Source organism: Mustela erminea, chromosome 2, assembly GCF_009829155.1.
Source record: "Mustela erminea isolate mMusErm1 chromosome 2, mMusErm1.Pri, whole genome shotgun sequence".
NCBI classification, from domain to species: Eukaryota; Metazoa; Chordata; class Mammalia; order Carnivora; family Mustelidae; genus Mustela; species Mustela erminea.
The window spans coordinates 44,004,181-44,029,184 of record NC_045615.1 but is presented as its reverse complement, the minus strand read 5'-3'; the positions used below and the strand labels follow the sequence as shown (position 1 = coordinate 44,029,184).

The 25,004-nt window shown below is 38.5% G+C and overlaps 1 protein-coding gene and 1 non-coding gene across 3 annotated transcripts in view; both read right to left on the bottom strand.

Moving 5' to 3' along the window:
* Positions 1-25,004, bottom strand: part of CDS1 (CDP-diacylglycerol synthase 1) — a 66,162-nt gene that overhangs the window by 25,953 nt on the left and 15,205 nt on the right. For both annotated transcript variants that reach the window (XM_032332766.1, XM_032332767.1), the window contains exons 3-5: positions 20,267-20,363; positions 11,627-11,724; positions 8,820-8,959 (exon numbers count right to left, since the gene is read on the bottom strand). In XM_032332766.1, the coding sequence (XP_032188657.1) occupies positions 8,820-8,959; positions 11,627-11,724; positions 20,267-20,363 (335 nt within the window). The remainder of the gene's footprint in view (positions 1-8,819; positions 8,960-11,626; positions 11,725-20,266; positions 20,364-25,004) is intronic.
* LOC116585356 lies at positions 13,732-13,878 on the bottom strand. Its single transcript, XR_004283565.1, has one exon. It is a non-coding gene; the product is annotated as a U4 spliceosomal RNA (small nuclear RNA).

The window sequence follows — 25,004 nt, the reverse complement described above, 5'->3', positions numbered from 1 at the left end:
CAAGGCAATTCTACCCACAAGAGTAAGCAAGGTTGCTACTACTCTGACTAGAGCAAAGAATCAACCAGCAACTTCCTTGAGCAACTTTTTGAAGGCTATTTTGAAACGTCAGCGAAAAGGATAATGACAAAAGAAGAGATTACATACTGGCTCCCAGGTCCTATCTCACCTCCTATTTGTCACCTACAGAGTAATCTGACTGATCTGTAAAAGAAATATGGGAACATTTTCAAGTGGAAGCACAACTGAAACCTGTATGTCACTTTCTTGAGACAAAAAAAGAACCTGGGAGGGGGTAGAGAATAAAACATGAAATTCATGGCTTTGCAATCACCAGCAGCATAAAAAAAACTCTTTAAAAATCATTGCTTTTAAGTTTTTATTCTAGAGCAGGTAGACTTATTTTGTGGCTCAAAGAACAATGTAAATTCTGTTTTAAGCCACTGGTTCATAGTTAGAGGTGAATGAATGTAAACTGGACTTAGTGCAGAGGCTGATGTGGTGAGGGCTAAGCAGAGACAAGACAGATGCCTCTGGAACTCTACTTCTACCCAAACGGACTCACAGACTGTCCCAACACAACCTTGGGAACTTCCCAACATCATTAGCTGTGATTATATTCTCACAAATACTGCTTTCACATGTATGGTTTTCCCATTTTTTAAATCATATAATACCATTCACCCATAAGCATTTCTTCAAACAAAATGACCACAGAATTATTTGGTATTTTCCTAATGGTGATTTTATCCAAGACAGTGTTGGCTACTCACTTTTACCTGCTCTAATTATACTGTTAAATCACCAGTAACATGCAGCTTTTGGGGTGCTTTCATAAAGGAAAGAATTGTCTGACTCCTAGATACATTAAGATAATACAATTTTCTGAATTTGGGAAGGGTATAAAGTGTTTTCCAAGAATATCTAAGAAATATTATTTTTAAAGAAAAACCATCTGAAAAACAGAAATTTATTTTTCATTCACAACCCTATAGCTATGTGTGTACTTTATATTTAAATGTGTAAAAATATATTACACTATTTCAACAAATCTATGGAAAGAATGACTTTGTCTATTTGGATCCATAGTTTACTTTTTTCCTAATTAGTAAAGAATCTCTGTATGGTTACATTTCCAATTAAAAATGGGATTTCTCAAGTATTATAAATGAAGTACTCACTTAAATGTTTCCCAACATACAGTTTTTAATATGTAACTAGGTATAGTTGCTATTGCTGATCTCCATTTATGTACCCGGCCCTGCACCTGGTACTGTCACACAAAGATGTGTACATCCTGTTGTCTGGTATATCAAAGAGTCCCCAAGGAGCTCCGAAGATCCAGTCACCCAACAGACTAAAGAGAGGCAGATTCAAAAAGAACAAAAATGAATGAGATTTCTAAAGGAGTCAGGAGAAGTAAAGGAGAAAGAAGACATTCAAAAGTCCAAAAGATGGGACAGAGGGCATTTCAGGAAAATGGACAATCAAACAATATTTATTGTATAAAGATACACAAGATACAAAAAATGAGTATTAATTGGCATGTCCATTCAAGGAGCTCAAAATCAAGCTGAAGAGACAGAAAGCATAAATTAATGACGTTGTTTTAAAAATTTTCTATTGGTGATTAACTAATCAATAAACACATTCACTCCTTATAAGGTTCAAGAAACAGACATTAAGGGGCACCTGAGTGGCTCAGTTGGTTAAGCATCTGCCTTGGGTCATGATCCCAGGGTCCTGGGATGGAGCCCTGCATTGGACTCCCTTGCTTCTCCCTCTCCCTCTGCTGTTCCCCTTGCTTGTGCTCTCTCTCTCTCAAATAAATAAATACAATCTTAAAGAAACAAACAAACAAACAGACATTAAGAGGCACCCAGGATTAAAAACTGGAGCTTAATGACTCTTCATCAATCTTTCATGTGGTTATATTTTTCAAAACATTTCAAATGTCAGGTTAAGTACATTCAGACACACACTGCATTATGTAGCCCCTATTGTGACACTAGACTATGATGGAGTTGTTTTAAAAAAAGTTTTAAGTGCATCTGGGTTGTGGAAATTGTCACACAAACCAACCATTATATTAGCTAAAATAAAGTTTTCTACTAATCTATGTGTTGAGTTTTTGCTGAAGATTTTATTTATTTATTTGAGAGAGCATGAGCGAGAGAACACAAGCAGTGGGGAGCAGCAGAGAAAGAGAGAGAAACCTGCTGGACAGGGAGCCTGACATGGGGTTCAATTCCAGGACCCTGGGATCATGACCTAAGCTGAAAGCAGACACTTAACTGACTGAGCCACCCAGGCACCCCTACATCATGAGCTTAAAGTATAGAACAACACTGGCACAGTGCACAGATTCTAATAGTTTTTACTCCAAAACTGTAAGTGGTTCTGGAGGTAGAGTCCTCTGTGAACAGTTATTTGTGACATCTTTCTAAAGATTTCACCAATATCCTTTGAGATAATATCGAGGATGTTTAGGGGGAAAATTCTTAATTATGCACTAACTTTAGTTTAATTTTATATATTCACTGATTTTCTCAAATTCAAAGTATTCAAGTCATATCTTCTCCTTAAGAGTTTTGTTTTTTATTATTTTTTAAAGATTTTATTTATTTGTTTGTCAGAGAGCACAAGCAGGGGGAGTGGCAGGCAGAGGGGGAGGGAGAAACAGGTTCCCCACTAAGTAAGGAGCACAATTCGGGACTTGATCCCAGGACCCTGAGATCATGGCCTGAGCCAAAGCCCTCACTTAACTGACTAAGCCACCCAGGTATCCCACTTTAAGGGTCTTAAAAAAAAAAAATCACAATAGCCATGCATACATACAAGCAAAAAAAACTACTAAAAATAACATGTATATCACTGGTCAGCTAAAGAGATGTTAAGGTGATGATATTAAGAGTTAAACATCTTAAGCTTATTCACTCAATACTACTCATTTGTAATCACATGGCTGCTCTATTTCCTAAGGAGTCTCGAATCCAAGACACCAGGATCTTTTAAAAATATACCTAGACTCTAGAGAAAATGTTTGCCTTATTACTTTCAGTCTCACTGATTATCTCTTTGGTATCAGGCAAATCATTTTACAACAAAATTATCCAAATGTTAGAATGACTTTCTGGGTCTTTGTCAGTGAGTTGGTCTGTAATTCTCCTTTTTTATGGGGTCTTTGTCTGGTTTTGGGATCAAGGTAATGCTGGCCTCATAAAATGAGCTTGGAAGTTTTCCTTCCATTTTTATTTTTTGGAACAGTTTCAGAATAGGTATTAAGTCTTCATTATATGTTTGGCAGAATTCCCCTGGGAAGCCATCTGGCTCTAGGATCTTGTGTGTTGGGAGATTTGTAATTACTACTTCAATTTCCTTGCTGGTTATGGGTCTGTTCAGATTTTCCATTTCTTTTTGGTTCAGTTTTGGTAGTTTATACCTCTCTAGGAATGCATCCAGTTCTTCCAGATTATCTAATTTGTTGGTAGTTGCTCATCGTATGTTCTTATAATTGTTTATATTTCTTTGGTGTTGATTGTGATCTCTCCTCTTTCATTCACAATTTTATTTGGGTCTTTTTCTCCTTTCTTTGTGATAAGTCTGGCCAGAGGTCTATCAATTTTATTAATTCTTTCAAAGAACCAGCTTCTACTTTCATCAACCTGTTCTACTGTGCTTTTGGTTTCTACTTCATTGATTTCTGCTCTGATCTTTACTATTTTTCTTCTCCTGCTGGGTTTAGGATTTATTTGCTGTTCTTTCTCCAACTCCTTTAGGTGTAGGGTTAGGTTGTGTACTTGAGACCTTCTTGTTTCTTGAGAAAGGCTAGTATTGCTATATACTTTTCTCTCAGGACCGCCTTTGCTGTGTTCCACAGATTTTGAACAGTTGTGTTTTCATTTTCAATTGTTTCCATAAATATTTTAAATTCTTCTTTAATTTCCTGGTTGACCCATTCGTTCTTTAGTAGGATGCTCTTTAACCTCCATGTATTCAAGCTCTTTCCAGCTTTCCTCTTGTGATTGAGTTCGAGTTTCAAACCATTGTGGTCCGAAAATATGCAGGGAATGATCCCTATCTTTTGGTACTGGTTGAGATCTGATTTGTGACCCAGGATGTGATCTATTCTGGAGAATGTTCCATGTGCACTGGAGAAGAATGTGTATTCTGCTGCTTTGGGATGGAATGTTCTGAATAAATCTGTGAAGTCCATCTGGTCCAGGGTGTCATTTAAAGCCCTTATTTCCTTGTTGATCATTTGCTTACATGATCTGTCCATTTCAGTGAGGGGTGTGTTAAAGTCTCCTACTATTATCGTATTACTGTCTATGTGTTTCTTTGATTTTGTTATTAATTGGCTTACATCATCGGCCGCTCCCATTTTAGGAGCATAAATTAGTTATACCATCTCTTAACTTAAAATCACCCAATGGTTTCTTGGGGATAAAATCCAAACCCTTCCTATGACATGTAAAGCTTCTAAAGATGTGGCTCCTGCTCCCTTTTCCAACCTTTAATGCCTGCTCCCAGACTGAACATGCAATCCTCCCTCATTTCCAAGCCTTGCACAGCCACTTCCTCTGCCTGGAATGCCCTTTCCCACTATCCACCTAGCAAATGCCTACTTGTTCTTTACTTTTCGTGACACCTTCCATCTCTTCTCAAAGGCCTCCTCCTATCTCCAGCAGAGCAAAGTTCTCCTCACCCTTCATGCACTTACAGGTCCTTCTTCACATTTCAGCAGGGCATGAGGGGACCCATGTCCCACCAATTTTAAGACCCCAGAAAGCATGCTATCAGCCTTACTTCCTTCTCCATCCTCAACACCATTCACTGTACCTAGCATTCAGAAAGCGCTCACATGTTTGCCGAAAAAATGACACTGATGACTTGCAATGAGCTTTATGATTCCAATAACCTAAAAATAACAAGTGGTAAGCTATTTCTATGACAGAAACTAGTCAGGAAAAAAAGAAGAACTATTGATTTTACTTCAAAAAACAGAGTCAGGAAGCTTAGCATATGAAGCAAACAATTACTAAAGATTAGAGTATATATCACATGTAAAATAAAACAAAGAGAATAAATTCCAATGTCTTTACCCACTCAGTGGGGCAGTTATTCTCAAATATTAGTAGTTAGCAAATCCCAAAGGGAAAGTAAGAAAAGGAAATAATAGTCACCTTATTTTCTCACATTCTACTTCCATGATTGCTATATGCAAATCAATAAAGATATAACTGCAGTTATGAAGAAATGAGATTTAGATGTGCTGAAATAAAAAGCATCCATAAATTGCATTAAGTAGGGGAAAGAAATAAACAGGTACAGACTAGTCCATTCTCATTTGCATGAAAAAGAGGGTGGAGAGGATATAAACATATAGGCTTGAATACTCAGAAACTCTCTGCAATACTAGTAGCCAGCCCCTGTGGATTATAAATAAGGCTCTGAGGCAGGAGGGGGATTTCACTGAACACGCTATTTTAGTCCAAATTTTTACTATGGGCATGCATTAGGTTTTTATCTTTCATATCTAGTTAAAACAAACACAACCCACCTAAGGACTCCTGAAGCACTTGGCTTTTGGCACACTCCCTATTCAGAACCCAGCCATGGTGCTCTCAGACATCCAAGCCCCAAGGAGAGGCCAGACATGTGTATTCGGGTCAGCGGCTGGCACAGACTGCGGCCAGGAATGAGCCATCTCAGACATCCAGCTCACTCAAGACTTAAACGACGAGCACTACCTCCATCTGACTGCAATTGTAAGAGAGGCACAAAGTTAGAGCGGCCCAGGGAAGACAAGCCAATCCACAGGATCAGGAGAGAAAGAGAATAAATTGTTTTAAGTCGAGGGAAAAATAGAAAAACTAGTTAAGGATTTCTGCCTTGAAGTGCAGGTTGATCACATGCATTTATTTCTCTTCTGTCCTGATGGTCCACTAAATTAACATTAAAAGAAATTAAGGTGAGGGGATGTTTGGCTGGCTCAATCAGTAGAGCATGTGACTCTTGATCTAGGGGTTGTGAGTTCAAGTCCCATGCTGGGTGTGAAGACTACTTGAAAAAAAAAAAAAAGAAATCAAGAAATCACAGATTGAAAAAAAAAAAACCTGAAGAAATGTCAAGGAAAAGAGAAGACGCATAGCTACAAAATTGAAAGTTGGAAAACAGGATAACTCTTAGTAGACCTGAGACATCAGGGATGAGTAGTATTTTCTTTAGAGAAAACTGAACAGAAAAGACTCAGTGGAAAGCCAGGGTACAGCCTAGACTCCTAGAGTACTAAGTAAAAGTCTACTAATAATGAGTGCAAACTCTAGCCAAAGCAGTCAACTGTGACAATATTTTTAGAAATGTATGAACATTAAACATTTACCTTCCAAGATTTCACAGGAAACTATTGGCAGCCATTCTTCTACAAAATAAGGATGTCAACCCAGAAACTGGAAGATGCAGGATAGAAGAAATGAGGTGGCCAAATTAGGAGGATACTGAGGCATTGGGAGACAAGCAGACTGTCCACGTGACAGGACTACAGAGTTTCTAGGACATACATCTCAAGGTAAAAAGGAAACTGACACACTGATTTGTGTGAACATTGGGAAAAACTACCAATACACATTGAAAAGACCCAGAAGAGAAATTAAGGATTCCTACATGGAAATTTATAGATGTGGAAAGGAGAAGGTGAAGCAGTTACTAAGTTCAGGAAAAACAAAAAGTTGTGTAAGAATAGAAATACAATCACAGATACTATTTGGTTCTCCAGGAAGTGATATTTTAGGTATCTATTTAACAATGTCAACAATGACAATAACAGTGTGGAGAAGAAAGGTTATAACAAGAAATCAATAAGTAATGCCCAATATAAATTTAGAAATGGGCATATTACTTAGAAAAATGGGGAAAAATCTGTAAGTAATGGGGTGCAGGTAATTCTTTACATTGTGTTTTAGAACTGATTTTTTAAAATAGACATATATTAATGCTACAAATAATTGATACTTTCACTAATCATAATTTTGTTATTCAGCAATTATAAGATCATTAAATGCTACAAATGATTTATGTTATCATTAATCATAACTTTGTTATTCAGCAATCACAAAATGATCCTATGAAATAAGAGTTCAGCAGCAGAAGTCAGTATAGGCACTTTTTGTGCTAATCATTGTTTTTAAAATTCAAAATACCAATACAGTCTTGTCAGTCTACATATAAAGTGAGAAGGTACTGAACTCTTCTCTCTTGTAATAGTAAATAATCCATCCCCAAATCTACCTTACTTAACAATGCAAATCAAACCTCTTGGTTGGATAAGTGTGGTAAACCACTCAAAGAAAAAAAATGTTACAAATATGCTTTGATAAACACAGAATCAGAGTCAAGTGTTCTTGACTCTCCATATTTTAGCTATTACCAGTCATCATTAATCTCTCTATAATCATGATTCTTCTAAACTGATTCAAAATTAAAACTGAATGATTACCTAAAATGAGTAATTTCTTATGACCTTGAAAGAACAGAAATAGCTTTCAATATCTTTTCCCAAGAATGTACTTTATTTAGATGCATTAGTAATAATATTTTAAAATATAGTAAGACTCAGAAAACTGGACTACACAAATACACATGCACGCACACACACACACACGCACACACACGCACACACACACACGCAAAAAACCTGAATATAAAAAGAGGAAAACTCTTTAGAAAATATAGGTTCCTTCTACCCCAAAAACAATTCTCTGAAAATTACTACTATCATTTCAGATTGTGTTTCACTTTCTGACTTTCTAGATTCAGAAACAAAATCAAAACCAGAATATGAAGGCTTTATTAAAGCAGGAACACCACGAAGAACACAACTGAATAAAATGACATACTTCTAGAGGACCTGACGTACTCCCCCACACACTCTGTATTTCTAGTTTAATGGGAAATGGAAAAGAGTCACCAGTATTGTGTTCAGTTTCCAAAATTGTGCTGAGAAAAATTTATGTATTTAAAAACTCTTAGGAGTTAAAACAGTAACTATTAAGAGCTAAAGGGAAAATTCAAATAAAGTTCATATCCTCCTTTAAAATGAAAAATAGTGGGGGCACCTGGGTGGCTCAGTCGGTTAAGTGTCTGATTCTTGATTTTGGTTCAGTTCACGATCTCAGGGTGGAGAGATCAAGCCCTAAGCTGGGCTCCATGCTCAGTGGGGGGTCTGCTTGAGAGTCTCTCCTTCCCTCTCTCTCTCTGTCCTTCCCCCTGCTCTCTCTCCCTCTCTAAAATAAATACAATCTTTAAAAATAAAATCATAAAAACAGATGATAAAGTATACTATAAACAAATGTATATATATATATACTTATATATTTATAAATGCATACAAAGGATATATAACAAACCATGTCAGTAAAACTAAATACCCTGATTAATTCTATATGAACACTATTTCCTGGGTACAAATAAAGCAATATATATGTAAAAATTTCTTTGTAAATTGTACCTGGTTAACAATCAATAAATATATTTAAGTTTCTTTACTACAATTTCCAAAGAAAATTTTGAAGTCTGTGGACTATTAAAGAACTATGTATTTTTATTAGTCACATGAGGGAGTAACTGCTGTTTAAAACCACAATGAGAGAAACATCTTTATACATGGGACAAATAAAAAGAGAAGCTGGGTTAAAACGTAACAAAGGATGTTGTGAATTTAAATCACGTGTAAGTAAAAATAGACATGTAAAATATGTAGCTATAAAATATAAATATGTAGCTATAAAATAGCTACATACCAATACTATTTTCCTTACCTGCCAGATAGAGGGCAAACGATATAAATCTATGGTAGCGAATGAGGAACTGAAGTTGCTCTTCTCTTTGAACAAATGTAGCAAAATAATCAGCCACAGTCTCTCCATAGAAGAAGTAGTTTACACACAATAGAAAGTACCTATAATTTAAAAACAATTCACTTTTTAATATTTGAAGCCTTTTTTTCCCTCTCAAACTCAACAAAACTATTCCCTACATTTTGGTGATGACACAAAGATAAAAAACCAAATTCAGTAGACAGGTTCAGGATATTTCAAAACATGTTTTTCTGCTTTTAGTCTTAATTTCAAACGTATCAGTTAACAAAAATTTACGGAATATAGCTCATGCCTCTATTTAGGTAAAAATTGTTTTCTTTTTTCTTTTTATTCTTTGCTTAAGGTCAAAGTCTAATGCCAGAGACAGGTAACTGGGAAATAACATAAAAAATACTACACATACACAAACACACACGTTCTTTCTCTCACAGACATACACAAAGACACACACACATACACATACACACACATCCAGTACTGTTTATAATGAAAATTCACTCCCAACTACTCACAGCTCTAAAGCTTTTTAAAAGTGGAGACCCTATGCCAAATTCCCACTGCCCTAAGGAAGATCAACTGGGAAAGCAGGAAGAAGTAATCCAACCTCTGACCTCACCCTTCACTGCCCTGTCCACACTGGTGTCTTTCTCTCTCTCCTCCATGCTCCAGACGGACTTCAGTGGCACAGTGATGCTTAAGAGGTAAAGCAGCAGGGACGCCTGGGTGGCTCAGTGGGCTAAGCCTCTGCCTTCGGCTCCGGTCATGATCTCAGGGTCCTGGGATTGAGCCCCACATTGGGCTCTCTGCTCAGCAGGGAGCCTGCTTCCCCCCCTCTCTCTGCCTGCCTCTCTGCCTACTTGTGATCTCTGTCTGTCAAATAAATAGACAGAATCTTAAAAAAAAAAAAAAAAAGAGAGAGAGAGAGAGAGGTATAGCAGCCGGTAAAAATCTCTAAGAGAAACTTCTTAAAACTACATAAATCACCTGTCCGTCCACTCAGCTCTGGTATGCCCTTTCCACCCAGGGAAAGGCTGAACCCATGACATTTGGTTGATGGCAGCTAGTGTGAGCCGGGGGGGGGGAAAAAAAAAAGACTGAGAAACTCTGCCTCAGAGTTCCTCTGTGCCTCATCCTTTGAAGGGCAGAGTCCCCAGTGGCTGGGAGAGCAGAGGGGAAAAAGGAGCAACTTCCTTTCTACATGTCATGGATGGAATCAGACCCCACTGTTTTCAAAGTAAAGTATGTTCATTTCTTATCAGCTGCATAACCATGTTCTACTCTCCTACAACGGAAACTGTCTTTGACTCCACTGTAAGGCTATCAAGGCCTACTCTAGACCACTAGCCCAACTTTTTGCCCAGTTCCCTCAGGAGAGCCAGGAATGTCTCTCCATATGCAGCACGTGCCCCTTTAGTTCCCCATCTAGAACCCCATCTAGAAGCTGCTGGATGCAGCTTCGCCAATGCAAAACACACTTCTCTATCCAAAACTTGTCTTTATTTCAAGTGATAGTTTCTCACCTTTTCCTCTCTGTAAAGATTTCTACAATCACGGGAGCCCATCCCGACCTGACTTTTTTTTTTTCCTACACTTAGAATCAATCAATCCCACCTGGTTTAGCATTTAATTATTCTCCAACTGCTTACTCTACCTAACGTTTCCCTTAATTTTGCCCTTCATGAAAAAACCTGTTATAAGGAAAAATTAGCTATCACCAAAACTAAGAAACTATTTTTGACCCCTTTAAACCCCAAAAGTGATATATTTGTTTTCTTAAGACACTGGCCCCTCTGGCTGATACTAATCAAATAACTATATTCAAAGGCATGGCCAGTTAGGTCAATTATGAACAACCATACTAACATGTTTCCTGGTCAAGATCTTGATAACTAAAAATTGTACCTAAAAAGTTGTAAAAAGATATAAAAAGCTTTAAATATTTAAAAAAAAACAACCTTTAACTATTAAAATCACATGACTTTTTTTAAAACTAATTTTTACATGCATTTAGTCCTATATAATATTTCATGGGCTGGTCATTGTCAGTGCTGCTTACAAGGCTGCCTTACATGGCCCCCTCAGAGGGTCTTACTCTTCCCTCTGACTACCCTTCATGTAGTGTATTTTGGGGCCAGGGCGTGAAGACAAGATCAAACCAGGAACCAAAGGTAGTAGTCATCTCTCTTCTCACTGCCCTGTGCAACCCTCACGGCCTACCTCCATGTAGAGGTACTCATCCTGGCCTTTCCTCCCCTTCAACAAACCACTGATCACTCAAAAACTCAAAAAACAGAACAGAAAACAGACAACTATTTTCATATTTCATCTTTGTAGAGATAATCTAAGTGTGAGGTCTCATGTCAACCAAGGCAAACTAAAGCAAAAAAGATCACACATATTTCTAACATTTTTTACAAAATGTAACTTTATTAAACTTATAATTATAAATGGTATAAAAATGTGCCCAATATAATGTTTTTTAAAGAGGATAACAGTATATATGTGAGTATATACAGATATAAAGTATCTCTACAAAGACTTAAAGATTAGACATGAAAGTAGTTGTGTTGGGATGGTAGACTTAAAGGTGATTTTCTTCTTTTCAAAATCTAATGCATTATTTTTCTCTTCCTCCAAAAATCAATCTACATGGTCAACCGTGTGGTACTGACTGATCAGGATGCTTCCTTTACAAACTGTAGAAAAGAGTCACATCTTCATATCTGAAACAGTATTAAATTACTTACCAGCTTAATGTTCTAAACCATGGCAGGTCATAAGAGCGATAGACTCTATAACCTATAGTGATAATTTCATGGAAGCATTTCACTTGGATGCCTAGAACCTGAAATCAAGAGAACACATTAACACACATCACTTAGTGTTTACATATGTGCTTCATCATTTAATATGCACTTTGTTATCAAATGTATTTTAAAAATCTTTAGCCTACCCATTTTTAATTATTCTAAATGTCGGCAGTGGAAATTGAATAGTCTATACTTTTAAGATCAAGTGATATTTTAAAGAGGTAAGCAAAAAGGTGTTTTGTCCAAAAAGTGAGAGCCCCTTCCTGGGGTAGGAGGTGGTGCTATAGCTTAAAGTTTGAGGGATACAGTCTGGTTGGTCACAGAGTAGGCTTTATCTCTCATTACTACTTCATTTCTTGGGTTTGTCCTTCCTACAATGGATGATCTTTTTGTCCATTTTGTTTCTTGAGTTACCCCAGGAAAATGATCGTATGTGCAAGTTTGCTTATATATACTTATTTTTAGCCATACATCCTGGTATCCTTTCCAAGGATAAAGATACTGTCAGAACAAATGATTAAAACATCTTTCCCCTGCCACCCAGCAAGGTTTGGGCATGGTTTTTTCATTCTCCCAGCCGTGCCAACTCTCACATAGCTAGGTGCATATATCTCTCATCAATCCAAGTGGTGCTACATTGGCAGATCATAAAACAGCCTTCTACATTTGCAGCCACTTTAGCCGGTCACTGATTCTATACAGTTTTGTTTGCATAGTGTCCTATGTACATTCATAATAAATGGGTTAATATTTATGAATCTTTTTTTGGTGGTCTACTTTGTAGTCCTTCAAACTGTTGTATCCACCAACTAGAGTACAGGTAATCCCTGAGGATGGAGCATCGTAGTCAATGCTTGGCTTAAGTCAATTCTAACACTCAAAGAGCAAGTGGCAAGTTGAACACTTATTACCAAGAACCAAGAAATTAAAATCTTTGTGAATAAAGTAGACTATTTCAGCCTCTAGAGAGTATACCCAAGGGTTTGATTTTGTATAGCTTTAGAGCTGAGAATGGATTTTATATTTTTAAAACAAAACCCAAACATGATGTGACAGAGAAATAATGTGGTTCCTTAGCCTAAAATATTTTTACCTGCTTCTTTACCTAAAAAGCTTACCAAACTCTGCTCAAGAAAATACTTTGGTATCTCTTATTTTTTACTTTTTTTAAAGATTTTATTTATTTGATAGACAGAGACACAGTGAGAGAGGAAACACAAGCAGGGGGCATGGGAGTGGAGAAGCAGGCTCCCCGCTGAGCAGAAGCCTGATCCGGGATTCAACCCTAGGACCCCGGGACTTGACCCCAGGACCTCGGGACCATGACCTGAGCCAAAGGCAGACGTTTAACGACTGAGCCACCCACGGGCCCCTACTTTGGCATTTCTTTTAAAGCTCTCCATAAATGAGCTTTCCCAAAGCCACTGGTCAGGATGTACTTAGGTTGTGTTTACATGTCCAATCATATACTTAAAGTAATTGTGTCCCCTCAGCCACATGATAAGAAAATATTAGGCCAAACTACTATAAATAGGTTTTTTAAGAAAAAGTCATTACTGTTTTGTAACATAAAAACAAGAAGAAATTCGAATGGTGCCTTTCAAATAAGCTTTGAATATAATGTCAAAAGTTATTTTCTAAAATAATTACAGAATGAGGACAATGCTAGATATTAAAATAAAATGGCAAGTCCGTGCTATTTACAGAACCAAGGGCTTTTAAAATATCAGATGCACTGATGCAATTTGTTTGCTAAATGAACACATTTGCTCAAGAACAACCATTAGTACTATACATGGTGTTTTACTGCGGGGGGAGAAAACTACTTTTAATAGCACACATATATGTTTATATGATTGTCAATTACAGTTTGCAAGTAGAATCAATACAGAGCAACTGAGAAAAGAGAAAACGGGGGGTTCAAAACAACAAAGCTAAAGTCCTTAAAATATGTGTATATCTTCCAGGCTTGGTGATTACACAGAAACTCATATTCTAGGCCATCAATACCGGTAGCAATGCACACTGGTAGGACTTTGTTGGCCCAACAAATGTGTTAAGAGCCTTAAAAACAGCAACTAATATGAAAATGCCTACTCTGCTAGTTATTAAGGATTCAAAGAAACAATTAGCAATAATCGCGCCTCGGATAAACCTCATTGGCTACGATACTGCCACTGCGCAAAGCTGAATTCAGAGAAACAATACGGAACATCTGTCTTCAGAGGGCTAGTCTGTCAGGGAGGACACAAGTGGTTACAACACCACATGGAAGTAGGCACTTGCAGGTAAGCACGGCCAGACAGAACACCTGTGGCGGGCACTGGGGACAGGCTGCAGTCGGGACAGAGGAAAAGGATACATAGAATCACAAATACAGGAGAGCATGAGGCATGCTAGGAACTACAAATAGTTCAGAGCGGCTGAGACAGGGGTGAGAAGCAGAGAGAGGAAAGCCTGGTTACAGAATCACAGCAAACAGTATGAAGGACTACACGAAGGAGTTCATCCTGATCACTAAAGGCCATGATCAGATATATGTGCTGGGAACACGAGAGGTGGAAAGAACGGCCTCGAGAGACAGCAAGAGTAAAGACAGGAAGGCAGGCAAGATACTACGACCCTGTCGAGTGCAGAGGACACTTTACCTGGGCCACTGGCAGAGGGGGGTAGTATGAAGAGTAAGACATTGAGGAGAGAGAACTGGCTGGATTTGGTGGTTGAGAAAATTGGGGAGCTAAGGGTGACAGGGGAACATGGAATAAGAGCAGGGGAGGTTTTGGGAAAGTAGACAGATTTATGCAGAATGACTGTAGATGGAACAGAAGTTCAGATTTGGATATGCTGAGTCTGAACTATGTTATTATGGGTTATCCAAATTAAAGTGCTTATTTTCACTTTGGGAATCCATTCAAAGAAAATAATCCTGCATATGAAAAAGTTTAACGTTCTAATATGTTCAGGATAGTGTTATTCACCATAAAGAGAAACCAAAATAGAGCCTGAATGTCTGAAAATAATACAGTAGTTCATAACTTTAATGCATTCCATTCCACTGAATCCATGAATGTTTTAAACTTGACTGGGGGATGGTGCCTGGGTAGCTGTCGGTTAAAGGTCTGACTCTTAGTTTCCATTCATGTTATACTTTCATTGTCGTGGGATGGAGCTCCACATTGGCTCTAAGCTGAGTGAGGAGTGTGCTTCAGATTCTCTCTTCCCCACCCTGCTCCTCCCCCTGCTCCTTGGCACACATGCATGCTCTCTTTTTTTTTTTAAGTTTTTTTTTTTTTAAGATTTTATTTATTTATTTGACAGAGATCACAAGTGGGTGGAGAGGCAGGCAGAGAGAGAGGAGGAAGCAGGCTCCCTGCTGAGCAGAAACCCTGATGCAGGGCTCGATACCAGGACCCCGGAATCCATGACCTGAGCCAAAGGCAGAGGCTTTAACCCACTGAGCCACCCAGGCGCCCCCATGCTCTCTCTTTTAAAGATGTTATTTATTATGGTTTCACTTATTTGTGGAGCATAACAAATATCATGGAGGACAAGGGGTGTTAGAGAGGAGAAGGGAGTTGGGGTAAATTGGAAGGGGAGGTGAATCATGAGAGACTATGGACTCTGAAAAACAATCTGAGGGGTTTGAAGTGGCGGGGGGGTGGGACGTTGGGGTACCAGGTGGTGGGTATTATAGAGGGCATGGATTGCATGGAGCACTGGGTGTGGTGAAAAAATAATGAAAACTGTTTTTCTGAAAATTATTTAATAAATTGAAAAAATTTTAAAAAAATAATGAATACTGTTATGCTAAAAATAAATAAAAAAATAAATTAAAAAAATCAAAAGCTTCTGCACAGCAAAGGAAACAGTCAAGAAAACAAAGAGGCAACCCACGGAATGGGAGAAGATATTTGCAAATGACAGTACAGACAAAAGGTTGATATCCAGGACCTATAAAGAACTCCACAAACTCAACACACACAAAACAGATAATCATATAAAAAAATGGACAGAAGATATGGACAGACACTTCTCCAATGAAGACATACAAATGGCTATCAGACACATGAAAAAATGTTAATTATCACTAGCCTCAGGGAGATTCAAATTAAAACCACATTGAGATATCACCTTACACCAGTTAGAATGGCCAAAATTAGCAAGACAGGAAACAACATGTGTTAGAGAGGATGTAGAGAAAGGGGAACCCTCTCACACTGTTGGTGGGAATGCAAGTTGGTGCAGCCTCTTTGGAGAACAGTGTGGAGATTCCTCAAGAAATTAAAATAGAGCTTCCCTTTGACCCTGCCATTGCACTCCTGGGTATTTACCCCAAAGATACAGATGTAGTGAAAAGAAGGGCCATCTGTACCCCAATGTTTATAGCAGCAATGGCCACGGTTGCTAAACTGTGGAAAGAACCAAGATGCCCTTCGATAGACGAATGGATAAGGAAGATGTGGTCCATATACACTATGGAGTATTATGCCTCCATCAGAAAAAATGAATACCCAAGTTTTGTAGAAACATGGACGGGACTGGAAGAGCTTATGCTGAGTGAAATAAGTCAAGCAGAGAGAGTCAATTATCATATGTTTCACTTATTTGTGGAGCATAACAAATAGCATGGAGGACATGGGGAGTTAGGAGAAGGGAGTTGGGGGAAATTGGAAGGGGAGGTGAACCATGAGATACTATGGACTCTGAAAAACAATCTGAGGCATTTGAAGTGGTGGGGGGTGGGAGGTTGGGGGAACCAGGTGTTGGGTATTATAGAAGGCACGGATTGCATGGAGCACTGGGTGTGGTACAAAAACAATTAATACTGTTATGCTGAAAATAAATAAAAAATAAATTAAAAAAAATATGTTATTTATTTATTGAGAGAGAGCGAGCGAGCATGAGAAGGTGGGGGAGGGGCAGAGGGAGAAGCAAACTCCCCACTGAGCAGGGAGCCTGATGTGGGGCATGATTCCCAGGACCTGAGATCATGACCTGAAACAAAGGCAAATGCTTAAATGACTGAGCTGCCCAGGTGCCCCTAAAAAAAAAAAATTCTTTTAAAATTAAACTGATGGTTGTAAAGATGGTGGAAAAACACAAAACACTGATATAATATTTAGTTTAAAGAGCAGGATACAAAAGTCTAATCACTTTGAATTACAACTATAATATTTAAAACATAAAAAAGAGATAAAAGAAAATATATCAAATAGCAGTATTAACTGGGTGTTGGTAGTTGATGATAGGATTAGGGGTGATCATCAAAAAATTATCAATTTCCCAAAGTAATTTTAACACTCTTGTATAACTCAGCATGTGAAAAAATAAACTATTTAAAACTAAATTATTTAATGGGAATTAAAACTTATAGGAGTTTCTAAGAAGATGAGGGAGGAACCTCTTATACTATCTGTCTTTAAATCAAAATATATTTTAGTACCTCCATCACTTAGAAAGTATGACTGCAAGCCATGAATGTAACAACTAAAAAAGTATTTTAAGTAAAAGGCTGAACATCTTATTATTTATCTTATGCTAAAGAACATCTTATTATTCATTACTCCTATTAGGAGTTCCATCTTAAAGTAGTAGCTATCATTTCCTAGAAATAAGTTTTCTGTGTTTTTTTTTTAAAGATTTTATTTATTTGTTCAAGGGAGAGAGAGAGAGAGCACGTGCAAACATGGGAGCAGGAGAAGCAGATGCCCCGCGGAGCACGAAGCCCGATGTGGGACTTGATTATGACCTGAGCTGAAGGCAGTCGCTTAACCAACTGAGCCACCCAGGCACCTTAGAAATAACTTTTTTTTTTAAATTTCTTTTCAGCATAACAGTATTCATTGTTTTTGCACCAAACCCAGTACTCCATGCAATCCGTGCCCTCTATAATACCCACCACCTGGTTCCCCCAACCTCCCACCCCCCACCCCTTCAAAACCTTCAGATTGTTTTTCAGAGTCCATAGTCTCTCATGGTTCACCTCCCCTTCCAATTTCCCCCAACTCCCTTCGCCTCTCCATCTCCCCATGTCCTCCATGCTATTTGTTATGCTCCACAAATAAGTGAAACATATGATAATTGACTCTCTCTGCTTGACTTATTTCACTCAGTATAATCTCTTCCAGTCCCGTCCATGTTTCTACAAAAGTTGGGTATTCATCCTTTCTGATGGAGGCATAATACTCCATAGTGTATATGGACCACATCTTCCTTATCCATTCGTCCGTTGAAGGGCATCTTGGTTCTTTCCACAGTTTGGCATCCATGGCCATTGCTGCTATAAACATTGGGGTACAGATGGCCTTTCTTTTCACTACATCTGTATCTTTGGGGTAAATACCCAGTAGTGCAATTGCAGTGTCATAGGGAAGCTCTATTTTTAATTTCTTGAGGAATTTCCAAACTGTGATCCCCAATACTTTCAATGGCTCCCCAGTGCTTTACAGATAAATCCCAAACTTCTTCCCATAGTATTGCAGGGCCCTCCAGAATCTGCTCCCCAATTAGTTCTCCAAGTTCAAAGCCCCTGTGTTCCAGGAAAAGGGCATTGTTCACCTTTCCCTGACTCATCTAGCAATTCAGACCTTTGCTCACAGTGCTCACTCCACCCTGATCTACCTCAGGTCAGCTGAAAGGTCCCGTCCTCCACAAAGCCTTACAGAGCTGTCTGCTCTCACCCATCCCTCATCCCCCAACCTGCCACTAGCACACAGCACTGAAAAGTGCTCTGCACACACTCACTCCTGAAAGGCCCAAATTCTGAGGCCAGTGGTGGCTGCCAGCACTCATCGCCCTCCGTGGGTTTACCCTGAGAGGATTAGGAGTGGGCTCTCCCCGGGAATCACACCTGGACAATGGTCATACTGGCCTATCTGGCTTTTAGGCTCAACATCTTCTGCCCTCATATTAAAGTGTCCTATCCATTCTCCATTGTTTCTTTGTAAGAAAAATTTCTCTGTGATGTCAACAACAGAACAGAGAGAGTGATTGCTTACTCACCGCTGTTACCTTGAGATCCCCAAGGAAGTACAAAATTAATGAGGGGACAAAAAGAAAGTGAAAGGGCTTTATGGTACCAATAAGAGCTGCTTTAAGTGCTTTTAGGAGTTGATGGGATTTTTCCCCACTCACTTCTAATTTCACTTCAGAACTTATTTATTCTTTTATAGACTGAAAGGAAAACCACATTGTACTGCCCACGTTTATGACTATGGACAGGACTGAGCACGGAAGGGAGCAGACAGGTCAGAGAGATAGGCATCTACGTGGGCGAGAGCAGCCAGAGAGCAGGGCAGTGGGTGCAACACAGGCTAAACTAGTGGAGAACCCATGATGAAAAAGAAACAGCAGAAAAGAAGGACACATGCATCTGGGGGAGAGCAGACTCTCCCCCTGCCCTGCTGAACACACCAGCACCCAGACATGCTGGGTGAACCTGGTGAACAAGCACCTTTCTCCTTCTCACTCCCACCACTTTGGGCTTCAGATGCTTCATGCTTCTTTGGATATCGAGGCTTTTATAGATGCGAGTCCTCTGCTGTGACACCCTGCCCCCAAGCTCCCCTCTCACCTCACCTGCTCAAGCCTCAAAGTGCAGCAAGCATGCAGGACAGAACACCTCTGGAAAGCTTCCTGGCTCCCCCCTTGCTCTCACAGCATCTTCTTCTTCTTCTTCTTTTTTTTTTTTCAAATGCTTATTGCAGTTTGTAACTATAGTTCTGATCCGTTCTTAAAAGTGTAGACAGCAAACTCCCTGAGGGGAGAGATGAGTGTGCTTTTCTCAGCACCCCATATCATACCCCAGAATTAGGGCAATGCCTGGCACATAGCAGACACTCTGGAAGCATGTGCTAAATGAATGATTTAAAAGCTTAAAATACCTGCTTGGCAGCAGGACTTGTTAGAGTCCCCATACACAACAAAATCCCAAGTGCCCAGAATGGCTTCTGCTTGCCTCTCCAGTCTTAGCCCTAGGTACCTCCAATGCACAGCTTGCAAATCCGCCAACAAACCACATTCTCTCATTACCCCCATGTCTTGTTTCTGATGTCCCCACCTTGGAATGCCCTCTTCCTTCTTCAGGACTCAACATTGGCATCCCCTCTTCTGGAAGTCCTCCTTGTTCTATGTCAGGCTGATTAGGTACTTCTTTTCCTGTGCTCAACCAACACGTTCTATGACAGCACTCACCCACTTATTTACTATACTATTCATTCATATGGTTACTTCTATGTCTCTGCCATTAGATTGAGTTCTTTGAAGTGAGGGATCTGGCTAAGAGTCCTACACGATAAAGTCATGTGTGTGTGAACTCATTAGCAGCATCTAATGCTGGCAAAATGTATTTATTATGCATACTTGGTCTCTGCTGAGTGAACACACTGAATGGGTACTTTGCAAACAGAAAAAATTGGTCCAGCTCATTTCATGAACTAGAAGATGCTTAAAAGAATGACATTCCCTGTTACCAAACCTCGAACTACCTTCTTTTTTTATGACAGACTCAAATTACTTCAATCATATCTGTGCTGAAAAACAAAGCAAGAGATACTCAGGGAAATGTGAAACACTTACAAGAAGCATCAGCATAAATGATCCCATATAGATGATCAGGAAAAACAATGAAATCATAGTTAGAGTAAGAATTCCACGAATCCACCAGTTTTTCCACCTACAAAGAAAATGTTTATAAAGTTAGTATTTAATGTATTCTTTCTTACAGCTTTTTGTGTGGTTTTAGCATTACCAGACTTATATGGATTTTCCCTAATTCTACTTTAAGAAATCCTTACTTCACCTTATATAATAACCACAAAAACAAAAACCGAACAAACAGCATTTGTTCCCTTACTCAGAGCTAAATTAAGTGTAAAAATTATGTTAGCCAAAGAAAGAAACGTATTTTCATTCGGTGTGATTAATCACTAGGGTGACTGATGAATCACTAGGCTAGGCAGTGAGATGGTCAATGTGGATATGTGCACATCCCACCAGGGCATTCAGAACGGAAGAAGGCAGGTGCAAAAGTCCTCCGAAAAGATGCACTATCCTTTAGGGTAGTAGGAAAAAAACAATAATGATTTTATTAAGGTGGTTTAAACAGAGAACACAGACTTCTAATGAGAAAAATTAAAGAAAGGTTAATGCAGAAGTGAAACTGCAGAACACAGCGATTTCAATGAAATGAAAAAGACATAAGAAAGTCAGTCACCGAGGTCAAGACCAGACTGATGGCTACTTCCTTCTAGTGCTCAGAGTGTGCTGCTGGCTTGTCTCACTTAGGGACAAGGGCCTTAAGTATGAGAAACAGTGTTTCCTCACCCTTGGGCCTTCGCTTGTTCCTTAGAGGGGAACTTCTCTGCTGTATGCCCTGCCAGGCTGAGACTGATCTCCCTTGGTCCCCTGGCTGCCAGGAAGGGCTGGGGTTTTGCCCAGTGTCCCTCTCTCCACACCCAGGAGACTCACCCTTTATTCCCAGCATACTTTACAAATGTCACTCTTTCTGTGGCCATGTCAGGAAAAAATGTCAGCAGCTACAGTGTCAAACTGAAATGATGCTAAAAATACCTATATATGGATGATATTTCTGAATCTAAAATTTCTTACCCTTGGTTTTATTCATTCTACACTGAACTCACAGTAAAGTTTTTCTTTAAGACCTCTCTGATTTCTATTAATTCAAATGACAGCACTGAAATTATGTTACAAGAGATCTGGGTTCATCTTAACATACAGTAACACACACACACACACACACACACACACACACACACACACTATACACTGTGTTCTAAGCACATGCCTTCATTCTCCTGTCTACAAAAAGAAATATTTTCTGACTTCATCCATTTATCAAATATTGATTATACTCCCTGCTTTCAACAATTCTCCTATACAGTCTAGATATTTCTTAAATATCCCTTTTATGATGTCATTTTTGCATTCAAGATCTAAAATGCCAACAACAGTTAAGTCGAAACGCTTTCATCTAGCTTCCCAGGTTTTTCAAGAGGTGGTCAAATTGTATTTACTCGACTTTATTTCCCTCTACTGTGTAACAAACTATGTAGACTCGTAAATTTCTCACGAGACCATAAGTTTTAGGACTGAACTGAAGTGAGAGGAGAGTCGAAAAATGCTATGGCTGAAAGGTTCCATTTAGTTTTATAGACATAACTCTTTATGGATTAATGAATAGACTGGGAACTGGGCTAGATCACAGAGCTAGTCAGAGGTAAATAAAGGACCAAAAGCCAGTCTCCTGATAATAATCCTTCCCTGTCTGCATGAAACCCAGAAGCATATTTATCTCTCCTTTAAAACTGATCTGCAGACTCGGAACTGTTCAGAACCTACAGAAGAGGACACTACGTAAGTGTCAGGAATCAGTGCCCAGGCGGATGTTGCCAAGGTCCATGTGTACCTTTGTTAGAGGCCTGGCTTTGAACTTCAGAGGATGGTAGCTGCTGAGAACCAGAGATCTTAAACAGAAAACCTACTTTCTTCATATCATCCAAAAATCCCATGGTAACTGAAAGCCTGAGCCCTCAAGGAACATATCCTATCTGGTTATCTTTTATATGGCTTTTTCCCCCTCCCAGGAAAATTCCTCTCCCCCAACAAGGGTTAAAGACTTAATTCCCTTAATTATTCTAATGGATTCCCCAAATCTCCTATGAATACCTAATACAAAGTTAAGCACATAAAAGAACATACTTAAACATAACATATATATCCACTGACGCAGCAACTGAAAGTCATCTTTTAAGAGAAAACCACTAAATTCAGAACAGAGCATGATATGGGGGATAAAAAACACTGTGACTAAAAACCAGAGGATGGCCTGATTCTGAATTCAAAGTTCTTGATTTCTTTTGCCATGCTATCATGATCACATAATAAAAGTCTTGATTTTGAGTCCAAGTCATCACCTCATGATTGCTTTGAGAAAAGGAACTCAGAATCAGTAAAGGAGAACTACATTCAAGTCTCATGTCTCCAGGACCTATGTGAGTAAGAAATGAGATTTCTAAAAAGCATATAATTAAGCAGTAGCCTTAAAAGTGATTATCCAAAGTGGTCATACACTTATTGCTCAAATTGTTCATGAGATGTACCATGTTGTACTGCTACTACAAACATCGAGTGGTTTTTATTTCAAAAGTAATGACAAGGTTTTTTAAAAAAAAATTATCTTCCTAGTGGCACAAGCATCATGAGTCAAGAATTTGGGGTGGCAAGACAGTTCACCTGAGCCAAGAACTGGTATACAGAGATACTCGGCAAGAATGAACAAGAATTTTATGGGCCATCTGGCAAAGAGAAGTTTTGAGAAAAGCCATCTATCAGCCTTTGGAGGAATTGGACAGGAAGTGTGTAAACTCCTGAGAGAAGGAAAATGCATGATACAGTATAAGAGCACTGAGTATGAGGCTATGTCTGGTTATCTCCTTGGCTTCTCAACCTGTGTTAATAACATTTTGAGCCAGAGAATTTTTTGTCACGAAGAACTGTTCTGTGTACTGTAGGATGGTCAATATCTTCCCTGGTCTCTCCCCACTGCATGCCAGCCGCACTATCTCTCTTGACCACCTACAATGTCTCAAATGCCACATGTCCACTGGTGCAGTCTGGGGGGGGTCAGGGCATTGTCCCTGGATGAGAACTACTAACCTAGACCGATAGCTGAAGAAGAGCTTCACTAACAGACAGAACCAGACTTAACTGGTTAATGACTATTCATTCTCACAGACCCACACACAAAGATCACAAACCAGACTGGGACAATTTTCCAAATAACTGAAAACCTTCAGGCCCCTTCCAATTTCAACAACTTACGCTCTATTTGAATTATATATTAAAGACTTAAAAATGAGCATAAATCTTAGCTACAAAGAAAAATGTTTAATACATTTATTATTTAGTTTTTAATCATGAAAATTTGGAAACCAGCTAAATGCCCAGCAAAAACCATTTAGTTGAGTAAACTGAACTATGGTCATAAAAGGAACATACCATGGAGTCATTAAAAATATTTAAGTATATTTAATGATATTGTTCCTAAAACCACAGAATGAAAATGTAAATAGAAAGGTAGGAAACAGTACAATGTTATTTTTTATATTATACAACCCCCCACATAATTATACACAATACACAAGGAAAAAAAGTTTCAAACAGTAGCTACCAGAATACTATAAATATCAATGTTTCAGGGGAAGGATTACAGGAGTTCCCCCTCCCCATTCATGTACTTTTTAAATATAATTAGTATTTTAATCCCATACATCTACAACTTCTAAATCTTTGGAAGACAGACCATTTTGGGTATTAGTTTAAAGAGAGCCTAAAATAAGATAGATTTTGAAACATTCATGTAGCCCTTACGGCAAAATTTGAGAAGACTGAAACTGGTTATATTGGTTATATTATTATTTATTCTTCATTTTTAAAAACCAATTCTTTTATAAACAGAGCACAGTACTTAGGGTCACAATGTGGTTCTATCACTTACTAAATGCATGACCCCTGATACAGAACATTTCTGCGCCTCAATTTCCTCATTTGTAAAACAGGATTATATAATTGAACCTGTGCTACAGGGTTGCTGTGAGAACAGTCAACACATGTGAAGCATCTGGAGTAGTGCCCAGCACACAGCATATGCTCAATAAATATCAGCTGCTATGATTTGCTATTGTTCCTTTACCCTGGGGGGGGAACCTCATTATTAGGGAAAATCTACTATAAATAACACACAGGAATCCAGCATCATTCTTATGTAACATTAATATAAAAAAATTTCAGACCTGAGATAGACCTGGTAAGATTTTAAAGCAAACGTACATCTGTGAATGAGGTCAGAAAAACTGAGATCAAGACCTATTAAAATAATAATCATGTTTTTGGTAATGAACAGCAAAAAGTTGTTCTATTAGTTAAAAAATATGAAAACTTCTGTTTGAACCAATTTATTCTAATGTGGTTATCTGCTAGGAATTAAAAACAGAAAAACTTACATTACATTTATTAGATATGACTAACCAGTGTTTTTTGTTATGACCTATGGGGTAGTAAAATCAACTTAGTAAGTCACATCCAGCATTTTTGTTTAGTAATATAGAATATCAAACAAAAGAAATCAGAGGGTATCGTGCATAGTAATACAAGAACTGCTTCATAATATTTTTGCAACAGTTAAAATACACATTTGTGTGTCTCTTGGGACATGGTGTAAAATGTATCTCCTACTGTGTGTCACAGTCAAAAAAGTTGGAAAAACACTGTTCTATACCAACATTTAAGATTTCAC